Genomic DNA, 14,615 nt, shown 5'->3' with positions numbered 1-14,615 from the left:
GTCTTCTGTCTCTTTCCAGCTCCCTGCTACGCTACGGAGGTAACCTGTCTCTGCAGAGCGCCATGAGTGTCCGCTTCAACAGTAGCGGCACCCAGCTGCTGGCCCTGCGGCGGCGCCTACCGCCGGTGCTCTACGACATCCACTCCCGGCTGCCAGTTTTCCAGTTTGACAACCAGGGTTACTTCAACTCTTGCACCATGAAGAGCTGCTGTTTTGCAGGTGACCGCGACCAGGTAAGGCGACTTGACACACAAAAAGGGCTTTTGACAAATACCGCATGGCCATCCTAGCCATGCAACCAAGGGACCTCTAGGGTTTATTTATCAGGGACCTGTTGAGTGTTCAAGTGTCATGAGACAAGCAGTCCTCAAACCCACCTAAGCTTCTGAAGGTCAGCTATAAGGTTTTGGCGGCAGGGTGGCAAGTCTATTTCGACCTTTACTGTAGGCTGAAAATTCCATTATTTTCTGTCCCATAGTATGAGGGAACTGAGCTTTTCTAACTCCTTCTTTTACATTTATAAAGCATGCTTGATAAGACAGTGTTGGATTGATGCAAGCCACACCATCTTGTACTGCCCCTGGTGTCTAGTTTTCAGAAACGTCTGGGGTTGGTAGATTTCTCTAGGTGCCTGCTGACTCCGGGACCAAAATTGCAGCATCCACCATGGAACCTGCAAGGAAATTGGATATTACAGGCATAGTTTTGACATTTGTGGAACAATCTGATTAAGAAAGTGAGAACCACAGGAGCCATACCAATCTGAGTTCCCCTGGGTCTCCACATTTCAGAAAAGCCCAGGGTTGATACTGTCCTGTGGGTGTCGGCTGACCCTCGACCCGATACAGAAGCTATCCTTCATAGACCGTGAGAGGAAATGTTTGTGTTTTTAGGCATATAAATGATGTTTACAAAGCATTCTAGATAAGATAACCTAGTTTAAGCGATGGCAAAAGCCCCCCTCATCCAGACACGCCCAGATGTCTAGCTTTCAGAAACTTCTGGAGTTGTTAGGTTTTTGGGGGGCAAGCTCACCCCAGGCCCAAATACCACTGGTACTTACTTCCTCAAAATTACTAAATGTCAAAGGAAAAATTGTGACGTTTCCACAGTGCCTTATGGGGCCCTTCCTGTTGCAGGCAATAAGCCCATCCAGAAGTAAGATACCTTTTTTTAAGGGAGAAGTGTGGGAATGCTAGGAGGTTGGACTTCTGTTGATTCCCCCCCCCCCCCCCCCCCCCCCCACAGAACTTTTGGAAATGTGAGGAAAATATTTGATTTTGACCAATGTTTGATGTTTTTACGGCGGTCTGGGTAAGAATAAGTATTTGGACCAATGTCGGCAAGCTCCCTGGACTCATGTGGGTGTCTACTTTTCAAACATGTCTGAGCTTTGTTGGTTCCCCTCGGTGAAGAGACCACCTCAGGGCTAAATGCGGCAGCGACCTAAATGCCCAGAATGAATGAACGAATGTTAAAGGAAAAATCATAATATATCCATCCACATTGCATTTTGTGGCCTTTCCTGTTGAGGTGCGGATATGCAGAATAGTATGACATTAGTTATTATTTATTGAATTTCCATACTTTTCTTTGTAAAACTCCCTTAACATTACCTGTTATTATAGGTAACCCTGATTTTGTGGTGGTAAGAATAACCCTTATTCCTAAACACACATTCTTGGGCACATATCAAAAACGCATAGCTTTTTTAATTCTTTGGATTTTACTTTCTGAATATATGCATTGTCAAAACACAATGAACAATCATTATCAGCTGTAGCTTGTTTGATGGTTACGCGCTTTGCACATCTTTGGATAATCAACCAACACTATACGCCTGATTCACGAAGGTAAACTTACACTTGTGTCTATGTTTACAATTGTTTGCTATTCACAAAGGTATTTTACCAGTAGTATCTTTACAACTGCGGAGTCTCCACACATAAAAAGATAGGACTGTTCCAGTCGTAAAGCTACCACACGAAAAATACCTTTGTGAATAGCAGGCAATCAGAAACGTACACAAAAGTGTTAGTTTACCTTTCTGAATCCGGCCGTATGTATGTCTGTGTCCGAGAGGATCTGAAAGATGTAACGGCATGTTACTTTTGCAGATTAACCTTTACTACAAAAGATTAGAGATGACAACATTGTCAAATATTTCAATTTTTTTGCTACGTACTTTTTTTTTATTTTAAAAATTCACTTTTTTGGTAAAATCATGAGCAGTCTGCACAGATGACGCCTTGCTGAATCCAGAAATGTTGTCCACTTTGCTTCCCAGTTTCACCCATGGGTTTCACTCCTCTTTCTCCCACAGTCAACTAGAAACTCCAAATACAGGAAATGTAAGCCACCACTTAAAAAAAAAAAATCAACACAGTTTTTAGCAATTTTTCGACCTACTCCTGAAAGCTGGGGTGAAGGTGAGTGTAGCACTGTAAACATTATGAAATAGAAAACCAGGGGTTATCTTGCACAGCACCTTTTCCCATTCCCTCACACCCTCCCAAAAATGTTGCCATATTTTGGCAGTTTCCTGGACTTTCTTGGAGAGGGCTGTAATATACAAACTCTGAACACCTTTACAATCTCCAACATGTGGGCAAAAGAGGATGCTAATTTAGCCCAGAGATCTTTTGTGGAAAAAAGAGTTATAAAGGCTTAAGTGCAAACTGCCCCAAATATCAGGAAAAAGGGCTCTGCCCTCTGGGGTGTGATGGTGCCGGGAGGGGCCTCAGCACTAAAGGAGTTAAACCAAAAGCGCCCACTTTCAAGCCCCGGCGTTTTGGGGATTTTCTTTTTTCTCACAAGCCTCTTCTCTTTTATTCACCAATCGGAGCTCCATTTGAATCAGTAGTAGGAAAAAAAGCCTGGGGTCGGGTGTACTCAAAGACAACTTTTAGAAGGTGGTTGCTGACTTTCTGTGACGAATTTTTAATTTTGCAATGCAATTTATGTTTTAAAGAGGTCATATTGCAAAATCTCCAGTCGCAGGGGTCGCAGAATGACTTTCTTAATAGCTCACTATTTATTTATTTTTGAGTTTTATTTAGCACTAGCTACATGCGAGGGTTCGAGGGGGTCAAACAGTCAGAGAGGTGAGAAAAAAAAACAATACGGTAGTAAGGTGGTAGAACATGTGAAGATTCAAGGGGGTCAAACAGGTAAAAAACAATACGGCAATCGGGTCATAGAATAGTCAAAAAGTACATAATACAGCATTGGGGTAATGGGGATGCTGCCTGATAGGATTATGAAAGCATTGGGTGACATCATCATACGACCCACTGTGCGACTGGCTACAAACGCAGGGACTTGGGCATACAAAGAACTGCCGACCACAGTCACGCATTTGCATTCCCTTTTTTTTTTTTTTTAATTCTCTTTATTGTTTTACCATTTTAGCACATATAATACATTTTGTTATCATACATTTCATCAAGTTCATTAAGTTCTTAGGCAGCGAAAAACAAAAAAATATGCATTAATGCAATTATCAATAAAACAAATTAGCCACCATTATATTTATAACATATAATATAGTAAATTTCAACTAATTAGAACCTGTCTTCCACCTAATTATAGGTTCCCATATTTTTAGCCCAAGCAGTCTTTTTCTCTTTCCCTTTCTTTCATATATAGGTTTTTCTAAATTATATATTGCCAAGAGGTTAGCCAACCATATATGCCAGTCTGGGGGGTTCTTATCCAGCCAAGCCCTAGCTATCATAAGTCTATAAATTGCCATAGCCATAAACATAAATTCCCTCTGCGGTGTATCAGCATCTGGGTTGATCCCCAATAATATCCACAATGGCGTAAGTGTAATTTGTATGCCTAGAGATCTAATTATAAACGCCTCTATGTCTCTTATTACAGTATACAGTTGGGGACAAGACGCAAAAATATGTACAATATCTGCACCTACCAGGTTGCAACGAGAACACCGAGTTCCTGCAGTACCCCCCCATTTGAGGATCCTGGCAGGCGTAAAATATAGACAGTATAAAGTCTTATAATGTTGCGATTGCAAAGGGGCTGAACAAAGAATTGTGCGACCCAGATCGAGTGAATCCTGAAACCAGTGCTCTTCACCATTGAGGGTCACAGCCCACTTCTTACTAAACTTCTCAATGTCGTCTGATTTCCTCTTAATAAGACTTGCATATAAACTACTAATTGTGCAGTCCCCCAGCATCTTAATTTTCTCTAATATTTCATTCTTTGCAAATCCTGCTGGTCCCCCTTCTTTGTTCTTCAAAAAACTTCTTACTTGGAGATATTTAAAGAAGTCTTGTCTATCAATACCAAACTTCTTTAATAGATTTGTGAACTGCAACACTCCGTCAGAATCAAAAATATCCCCTATCTGAGTAATTCCCTTGTCTGCCCAGCCCGCCATTGTCCTATCAGCAAATATTGGAGCAGGGAAAGACTTATTCCTATATAGCTTAGTATATCTGTTGTATCTTCCCAACCCAGCATTCTTTAGGAAGGCTTTCCACACTTTGACAGCCGCACAGACAGTCTTGAACCTCGTTCTTTTGTAATACCCATAATCGATACAGTTCAAGAAACAATTTCCCAACTCATCCCCTAGTACAGTGGCATAGATTTTGGTGGAATTTAAGGTCGATGTTGAATCAGTTCCACTCCCTCCTATCAACCCCTGTATATATTGTAATGTTGCCGCCCAATAATATAACCTGAAATCCGGTGCACCCCAGCCACCCCTTTCCCTAGGGAGAGAAATAAACCTATATGCCCTCCGTGTCTTGCCTTGGGCCCAGATGAATCTATTTAATGTTGCCTCCAGCATATTGAACCAAATACTTTCAAAAGATAAAGGAATAGTCCTAAAAAAATACAAGAATCTAGGTAAAATTAGCATTTTAATGACGTTCGTACAGCCAACCAGGGATAGGTGTAAATTGTTCAGCCTCTCCAAATCTTTTTTTACCTTGCTTAAGAGTGGGGTCATGTTTCCCTCTACCAACTTGTCTAAGTCAGCTGTAATTGTTACCCCGAGGTATACTGCTGAACTAACCACTCTAGAGTCGTGGCAGTCAGAGTACCTATTCTCCACTATTTGTGTCTTCGGTCTATTCAATTTATATCCTGATAATTGACCAAACGTTTGTGTCATTGCTTCCACCTCCGTTATAGCCAGCATGGGGTTGGATGTCAGAATGGCCACGTCGTCAGCGTATGCCAGGGTTTTAACCTCGACAGTGTTGTACTTCATGGGAGGGATATTGTGATTAGCTTCCATCCTTCTTAATAGGGGATCTATATATAGAGCAAAGAGAAGGGGGGACAGAGGGCACCCCTGTCGAGTCCCCCTAGTAATCTTAACTGGATGCGAACTTCCCCTATTAACTCTTACTCTAGCTGTCGGATCTTTATATAGCGTTTGGATAGCTACCATATATCTCGCCCCTATACCAATCCATTTCAGGACCAACCACAGGTAGCCCCAGGAGACCCGGTCGAACGCCTTCTCTGCATCTAAAAAAAGGGCCGCCATTGGATCTCCTAGGGTGTCTGCTGCATTGAACGCTGTAATAACCTGTCTGACATGTAGCGTAGTTCCCTTCCCGGGGATAAAGCCGTGCTGTGCGGGGCTTACCAGAGTTTCAATGATGCCGGCCAGTCTAATTGCCAGCGTTTTTGAGTAGACTTTAACATCCGAGTTCATCAACGTAATTGGCCTATACGAGCCTGGTAGTGACGGGGTCTTTCCTTTTTTTAAAATCACAATAATGTCTGCCCCTCCCCATGACTCTGGAATAGCCTCACCTTTCTGAGCTTGCAACATTATATCAATCATATCCTTTCCGAGTACCCTTTGAAAAATTTTATAGAATTCTACTGGGATCTGATCCGGTCCGGCTGCTTTTCCCGAGGGTAGCATAGAGAGGGCTGTCATAATTTCTTCCCCTTGGAATGGGGCATCTAACATCTCCTTAGCTTCCACTGTTAGTAAAGGGGAAGGAATGTCTCCCAGGTAACTCTATCTCTTTTGTCCGATCTCCAAGGTCCGCGGTATACAGATCTGCATAGAATTGCCTAAAAACATCCCTCACTTCCTCGGAATCGGTAACTGTAGTACCTTGGCTATTAGTGATCTCTTTTACATCTGCAAGTGCTAACCTCTGCCTAGTTCGAACAGCTAAAATATGGCCAACTCTCTCACTCAGTTCGTATGCATTTTCTTTTCTTATGAGAAAATTTTCAGCTGCCTTCCTGGAAGTGGATTTGGAGATTTCAGCTCTAAGTACAGTAATTTTAAGCAAGTGCTGCTCTAGTGGGCGATGATGTTGTATAGCAAGGGCCAGCGCGTCTTCCTCGTTCCGTAAACTATTTAGGGCTTCTTCAGCCATGAGTCTCTCCTTTTTATTCCTTGCTAAGACGAAGCTCAGGGTCTCGCCCCTAACCCCAGCCTTAAAGGAATCCCAAACCACGCCTGGAGGTGCTGACCCCCTGTTTATATCCCAATAGTTTCTAATCCAGACTTCCATAAACCCTCGGTACACCTCATCTTTTAATAATTTCCTTTCGAACGTCCAGTGGGACAGCCTATTTTGTTGCTTCCCTATTCTAATTGTTAAAACTAAAGGATTGTGATCGGAAACAGCACGAGGATATCTATCGATCTGCGAGCCCTGCATCAAGGACCTGGAAATTAAAAAATAATCCAGCCTGACCAGAACCTTGTGAGGGGCTGAGTAAAATGTACTGCCATTTATATGTGGATGTAATGCAATCCAGGGGTCATCCAGGGAATTGTGTTGAACCATATCTGTAAGAGCCCTATGTGTCTTCTTCTTCCTCCCATTATATTGTCCGCCTGGCTTCAAAAATAAGCTGTTATGATCATGAATATTAAAATCGCCACAGCAAACAATTGGCTCTGGCCACTGTGCCAGCTCTATATCTAAGTATTGGAAGACGTCAGGGTCATCCTCTGTTGAGCCGTAAATGCTGACTATTGTAAACAATACCCCCTTGACAGTTACCTCCATTATGACCCAGCGCCCCCACTGATCTTCCAGTTTCCTCCCCACCGTCCCAACTCCAGTTCTCCCTAATATTGCCACCCCTCTCGTTCTTGTCCCTTGTTTAGTTTTAGCCAAAAGTGTAAAACCGAGCTGCTCGAGAATGTACCCTCTTGAACCTTCTATATGTGTCTCCTGGAGGCACACCAGATCTAATCGGAATGTCTTTAGTAAAGCAGCAACTCTAACTCTTTTATTGGAGTCATTAAGCCCACAAACATTCATTGTAGCAATTCTACAAGCCATTTTTAGGAACAAGCGACCTGACTATGAATACTTCTGATGTTTGTAATTCAAAAAAGATAACCATACAGTCATGAACATGCTGCCAATCGAACAATGAAGTTATTTTGCAATGCATTATAATGTGCTGAACTAATCTAAGTGTACCAAGTGCTTGACCGTTACCACCCGCCTCCCCACCCCCCCTACCCCACCTCCCACTTCCCGAGCCAACCGTGCCACCCAACCTCCCCACCCTACCCTCCCCCCCCCTAGTACGGGCAAATAGGTCAACAATGACCTATATGTGACTGCATGTGAGCTGTAGTTGTCGCCTCCCTCACCACTAAACTCCCGAATAACTACCTTTGGTAATACTTCTTGTTAGGCCCCACTTCTTCCCAGAGCTGCGTCTTTTTCCCTCTACCTTTTTACTCAGCTGACCCCTTTTGGACTTTTAACTCTTCTAGAAATTGGTTTGCCTTAATTTCCGAAAAAAACATTCTTACATGGCCTCCTGTAATTACTTTCAGCCTAGCAGGGAAGAGTAGGTATGCTTCTGAGCCTAGCTTTTGGAATGGAGATATTAATTGCCTTAGCTTCCATCTCCTCTCTACCGTCACGTGGCAGAAGTCGGGTCTTGCAAAGAATGTGGAGCCATTGAAAGATTTTTTTGAGTCTGGTCTGGCCTTATCAATTATCTCCTGTCTCAGTAGATAGTTCCCTATATACACTAGCATAGCTCTGGGCAGGGTCCCTTGCCCGTTGGGCCCTTTTTTCCTTTGTGTAAGAGGGAACCTATGCGCCCGCTGGATCTCCAGCTCCCATTGCCAGTGAGCCTCTGGGAAAGCCCCCTTAAGCAGATTAACAACAAACCCTCTCGGGTCCTGCCCCTCCACCCCTTCAGCCAGCCCCAAAAGTCTAACATTGTTGCGACGTTGTCGATTTTCAAAATCTTCTAGCTTCCACTGCATATCTTCTACTACTTTCTCTTGATTGGATTTGGAGGACCGCAATACAGCTATGTCATCTTCTAGCCTCCCAGTCCTTTCTTCAACCTGTGCCACTCTGTCTGCTACCTCCTCATACATCTTATTCATTTTTTTGAGGGAAGATTGTATCTTTTTATTGTCTTGTCTAGCCCTCCGGCTCACTGCCCTTGCCTCCCCTTGCATTTGTTTCAGGGTAGTAAGTATTAAATCCAGTTGTGTTTGCTGTGTCGATCCCTGAGTGTCTTCCTGATATAGACTTGAAGTAGCCGAATAATCCCATAGTAATTTCTTGCTTGTGCTTGTGCTCGTCGGGGAGTTCTGTATTCCTATTTTAGACATTTTTTTCTGAGTTCTTTGCCCATCTGTTGAGGAGGACTCGGTGTCAGAACCCCCATATGAGCTAGCGTCACTAGAGACATCCGCCTCAGAATCGTCATTTAACGAAAAAAAACGATCTCCCTCTGGGGAGCCTGCTCCCTTGTTATCTGTATTTGGGCGGATATCTGCCAGATGAATTCTAGGGTTTTCAGGGGTTTTTTCCCCCCCGCCCTTATGCGATATTGACAGTACATCGTGGTTTAACCCCGCTTCCACCTGCAGCAGAGCGTCCATCATTTCGGTGTTACCATTACTTCTTGTACTCCCTGTGTCCCCTGTTAGCTCCTCAGTCTCGACAGCCCCCGCACATTGTTTAGCAGTAGCCCTTGGCCTCGTAGAGTCGCTTACCCCCTGCATCTCTGGATCGTCCGCACTTGGCTGTGCGAGTGCCTCCTCCGTTGGGCTGACAAGCGGGATTGCAGGTTGCTCGGCAACCACGCTGTCAGCGTTGCTGGCGTCCTCGCGGTGTTGGGAAGCGTCCGCTTCCCCGCTTCGCTCCGATCTCTCCGAGAGTGTGTCAGCTGTCGAGCCGCTAGAGAACAGCTCAGCCAGGGTAGACTGACGAAGAACTGGATCTTTACCGGTAAGGCCATTTGCACCAGCGGTCTTTGTCTCACCGGGGATCCGCGTTCCAATTTGTCGCGTCGTTCCAGCTTCTGCATTGGCGGGGGTCAGGTTGCATTGCGGTTCAGTCCTCCTCTCTGTTGTCTTCTTTACCCTGCCAACTGCCGAGATTAGTTCCTTGTTGGGGGGTTTGAAAGTACCTCCTGTGGGGGCTGTCTTGCTGCCCCCTTTTCCCCCACGAGTAGCGTCCTTAACACTGCTGCCGGTTTCCGCCTGCCGTTTCGGGCGAACGGGCATCTTGACACAAAGTAGTGGCGGCAGCGGTAATCCAGCAAGAAAGTAGTAAAGGGAGATCGGGCGTAGGCTCAGTAAGTTTTTAAGGTTAAACCAGTGCTCAGGAAGTAGCAAAAACCACCTTTGAACCTCCTTAGCAAATACGGGCCAGTTCTCCAGCTTCATGGGGCCAATTTTATCCCGTTTAAAGCATTAAACCATATCAATCCAGATGAGGGATGGTCGGCGACTGCTCTCTACAGCCCTTCCGCGGCCATCTTGCCCTAGATTCATACTTGGGAATGCACGCATTTGCATTCCCAAGTATGAAACTTTTTTCTATAACAGTTCATGCTCCTTAAAGGAACGTGTTACTTTAAAAACAAAAAAGGTTCAATTTTTAAAATACACTGGGAGGAGTATGCAGTGGTTCCATGGACCACTGCCTGCTTCCCCTCCCCCACCCTCCCGCCGAAGTCACCCAACAGAATTCAAAGTGTAGTAAGTGTCCTAAAGGGACACCTTACGCTTAATGAATCAGTTAATCAACTGATGAAATTCAAGTAATGTAAACAAGTGGGTGAAGCAGTATGTTTTCCCCAAAAAGTAGGGATTTTTCCTCAAAAATCAGGATTTACATCAACGTTTTTTCCAAAGCTCTGCTTACCATTAGTGACTAATTTAGGCTTTTTGTAAGGTAATGCTAGCTTAGCTACATCCGCATGAACCCCTCTCCCCGTCCACCCGCTCTTGCCAGATCTCCGCATGAGCGGATGTACAGGAATGCCACATCCAGTGCTAAAAGGTGCCCAACACTAGTTTGGACCCTGGGGGTGGAATTCAGTGGCTTAAAAGTACCCAGGCCGGTCAGCGGCATGCCTGGTTTGTCTGCTGATTATAAACCCTGTTGATTATGCCATGGCGGGTAGCAAGAGTCGTACGTCCAAAAAATGGATACGGTGCACAAGAAGTTTAAACGAAACTTGGATTAAAACACATATATTTGTATTGTATCATTTCATCAGCTCCTCCTACCCTGGAGGAGACATCCAGGTGGTCGCGTAAGAGGTTGTCCCATGAGTGTGTGGTTGGTAGAGTGTGGGTTTATAGAGTGCCCTGTGTCGGAAGAGTATGTTGTTGTGCTGGAGGTACAGAGAGGTGCTCAATCATATCACGGAAAGTTGTGGCAGGGCTGGGAGGGAATCGGAGTTGGTAGTGGTAGGGTCCCCTTGGTATTCCTACCATCTTCAGGTGATTGGGGAAGGGAGTATCCTGGCATGACTTGTGGTCTGAGGTCATTTCCGTTACTTCTTCTCTGCAGCTCATGGGGAGACGCAAAATTCCGCAGAATGTATGAGTATCGTGCCTACAGTTGTCCTGTGCTTTGCCTTCCTTTTTGAGTTGATTATAGGCGCGGGGGCAGGTATCATAATGTTCTCAGTAGCTGCTGAAATTCTATTCATAGGCGGATCTCTGGGTTCGCTGGTTATCCCACCTTATTGTTGAACTGAGGCCATGCAACTAGTGTTCTGCCATATATACTAACTTCCTCCTACAAACACAAAATTCAAATGGTGTTTGTAAAAATCTCAAAGCTGTTCTGTGATGTTAATTGATCTGTTTCCAAGTTTAGATATCCTACCACCTCGGCATCTTAGCACATTCTTGCTTTAGATTTAACAACTCCAGCTGGATTTTTTAAAATAGCTTTAATAGGCATATGCGTTCACAGCAGGGAAGAATACGACAGCCCTGGTGATATATTCTGTGCTTAAAAAACACTGTCAGCCACTACAGATGTTCCTTTTCCACAGATAATTCAGACCAGAGGGGGTGGAGGTGTTGCGTGAAGGTTTCAGACCAGAGAGGATAGAGACAGGGAAGGTTGGTAGTCAGACCAGAGAAGGTGGAGGCGGTGTGTGAAGGAAGAGAGGGGTGGGAGTCTTCTTCTTTTCCGTGTTGCCCAGGTTTGCAGTTGACAAACGTACATCTCAGGTCCAGCATGGTTTGGCCTTAGGCACTCTCGGCCAACAGGCTGTATATTTTTAGGATATTCTGTAGGGACTTCTGATTCCGAGGATAGCTCTGACGGACTTCAGTTTTCTGAGTCCCCAGTAAGTCGTTTTGCTCCACGGTGAGGGAAGGGGGCGGCCAGGTCTCTTACACTCTATTTCTCAGATAATTGTGGTTCTTCGTTGTGTTTGCACTACAGGCTCCCTTTCTTTGGCCAGTCTTCTTTTTCTGATCTCATTACAAGTTCACATGTGCTTTAATAAATATACAGGTAGAGTCCTGTAGTGTTTATCCTCTATAAAATTTCACCAAGTGCCATCTCAACGGCACCGTTGATACTATGCGCCCCACATGTTTGTATGGGACATTGACCCCTCTTGTAAGTCTTCTGCAGGCGGTGTAAGGCCGGACTCCTCAGCCAGCCTGGCTATAAACATAACAGAAGCGTTCGTGGCAGCTTTGCTCGATGGCCAGGCTATCTGCATTAGACGTAAGAAACCCCTGCCGTCCCCAGACTCTTGTCCTCTCTATGCTGCATCTGGAGCCCTCCTAATCCATTACTGGCTGGAGAGGAGCTGTCTCGCCCTCCGCATCCTGAGAAGCAGAACATTGATACAGACGAGGACTCTGCTTCTGACCTTGAGCAATAGTCTCTACATCCTACCTGGCGTGTCCATTCCGTGATGTCACAAGCCACAGAAGTCTTTAGCTTGTTTCCACCTTGTAAGCCGTCATCTAGACCTTTTTCAAGACCGGCTTCTTCTTCCCAGGTGTGGCTTTCACTTGTTATGAAGTTATTTTTACCTGGTTGAGCCCATCCAGGGCCACTACTGCCAGAGCCTTCCACGTTGAGGTCTTAAGATGCTGCACAGAAGGCGCCCACGGTCCAGAGCTTTATCATCCGGGATGAAAGGACCAGCACATTCCACTGAGTGTAGCCACTGCTTTGTGAAAAGAGAGGTCTGGCTTCTTCACCCGTGTCCGTTTTGGGTAAGGAGGCTAAAACAGGGCACTCATGCTTGGTACCTGCCAACACATAGCTCACAACATGTGCCGCACCTCCAGCCAGTCCTGGCATTGCAGCCGGCTGTACTCGGCGCCCTGGGGATTTAGGCCTGTAGGTATAATGCAGAAGTACAGCAGGTCCCAGAATGCAAAGGTGAGTTCAGTTGGCTGAAAACCAGAATGGCTAAAGATTGCAAGCGTGATATGGAATTATCTGGCAGGGGTGTCGACTCCTCCCCTTAATCCATGTTGAGCAGATGTCCGCACCCAAAGTGGGCTAAGGAGCCGGCGCGTTAAACAGCGACAAGGCCTGAGAATGGAGGAGGGTCATCCCAAAAGGGACAATGGGGCCGGAAGTAGCACTCTCACCCCTTCACGTGGTGGTGCAAGAGGAGGGGCTGAGTGAAACGGCGGCAAAACTTAGCAAAAGGCACCAAGATGCCGGCCAATGGGTGTGGGCCAGTCAGGATTTGAAATGACCCCCGGTGGCATCTGAGCCCCATAGAAGTAAACCAGGCCCTCTGGCCCAACTACTTGTTTTCTGCAGGCCAGCACAGCGAAGCAAATGACCCACCCACACCTAACAAACAGAACTGTTGCAGCAGCAAACAACACAAGTGCGCTGTAAAGGAGTTAGTCAGAGGCTACAACTGACAACAAGAAGTGTCATAGTGATTTATGACTGTAACACAAGGCAACAATATTACTGTATGATTGATTTATGGCATAATTTATGACCTGGTGACAAGCCAGCTGTACTACTGTTTGTTGTTGATTTACGACCTGAACTGTGATTTATGATTAGGGCTCCCGGTTTTATGGTATTTATTTTTTGGTCATTTCCGTCTGTATTTACCCATTTATATTTTGTGCTAATTTTATCTGTATATATCTTTATTTATTTTGGGTTTCGTGGAAAAATTAAGCTGAAATTAGTATATTTCCAAATGTATTCAACCAATAAATATGCGCTTATGCTTGAATGTCTGCCAGGTTTCAGTGCTGTGAACATCCGCAGAAGATAAATCAGTGCATTATATGAAAATATGTGAATTTCAGTATAAACCTTGTGTATATCTACTGCTGTTAAAGCCTCTTTACTAAAATTCCTTTCTTTTTTAACCCCCTTATCTGTCAATCCACACATCTATTGGCCTGGCAGTCATGGCAAACAGTGTTTAGAATTACTCAAAAAGCACCCCAATTTCCGTTTTTATCCACATTTAAAAAATAAATACAGACAAAAAAATAAATGTTTTCTGTCTGTATTGATCTGTAATAATCAGTAAAAACGGAAAACAGGGTGCCTTCTTTATGATGCAAACTGAGTGACCGGCGTCGCCATGACAATCAATTGTGCTGGATGATTTAGAACCACAATAAAGTTGAGAGGTCAGGTATTGTGCAACTTTGTAATAAAGCTGCGGCCAATAACTTCCAGAATAATGTCATCGCTTAGTGCTTTATTTAGAAGGGGAGTGGCAGTGGCCGCGTGCGAAGTCCAGGTGAGGCTCTGGACTTCTTGGCAATGCCCCTTCTCTCTCCTTCAAGCGCAAGTGAGGGAGAACTCTACCGTGCGGGCCTACTGCAGCCTCGCATTCCCCCTTTAGGACTAAAAACGGAAACTCGTTGCAGGCCCTGAGCGAGGCTTAAGTGAAGATTTCCTGTCTCTGAAGGGGTTACGATAATCTTCGCACAGAGCCCCGCTCGTAGGGCCTGAGCGCACGGCGTGCCCCCAGACATGACATCACCCGGCCCCCTCTGTTGATACTAGACTCCTACAAGCTAGTGTGGAATTTGCCACCCACCCGCCTGCTGCCCGCTGGGCGGCTCTGTGTGAAGCCCAGCTGCACACGGTGCACAGGGCCGGCATTCAGGCCTCCTCCTGCCCTGGACTGTCCTCACTCCTCCAAACACAACCTTGAACCCGCCAGCCCCCGGCACAGGCTCTGCTTTCCATCCAGCTCTAAGCAGCTCTGCGCATGCGTGCCGCCCCTCTTTGCCTTTATAAAGTCCATCCATTGTGCCCTTGCTGTAGGTGAATTCTGCTGGGGCGCTGACCTCACTGTTGGCTCCCTGTTGGTGGCTCTCGCTTTGCTCCAGG

At 45.4% G+C, this 14,615-nt stretch overlaps 1 protein-coding gene across 1 annotated transcript in view; it reads left to right on the top strand.

The window, feature by feature from the left end:
• DCAF5 (DDB1 and CUL4 associated factor 5) overlaps positions 1–14,615 on the top strand; it is a 351,953-nt gene that overhangs the window by 259,691 nt on the left and 77,647 nt on the right. Inside the window, exon 6 of the mRNA XM_085627298.1 lies at positions 20–233. Within this exon, the coding sequence (XP_085483424.1) occupies positions 20–233 (214 nt within the window). The remainder of the gene's footprint in view (positions 1–19; positions 234–14,615) is intronic.

Source organism: Triturus cristatus, chromosome 9, assembly GCF_964204655.1.
Source record: "Triturus cristatus chromosome 9, aTriCri1.1, whole genome shotgun sequence".
In the NCBI taxonomy this organism is placed as follows: domain Eukaryota; kingdom Metazoa; phylum Chordata; class Amphibia; order Caudata; family Salamandridae; genus Triturus; species Triturus cristatus.
The sequence above is the reverse complement of the archived record's forward strand: the minus strand, read 5'-3'. Positions and strand labels throughout refer to the sequence as shown.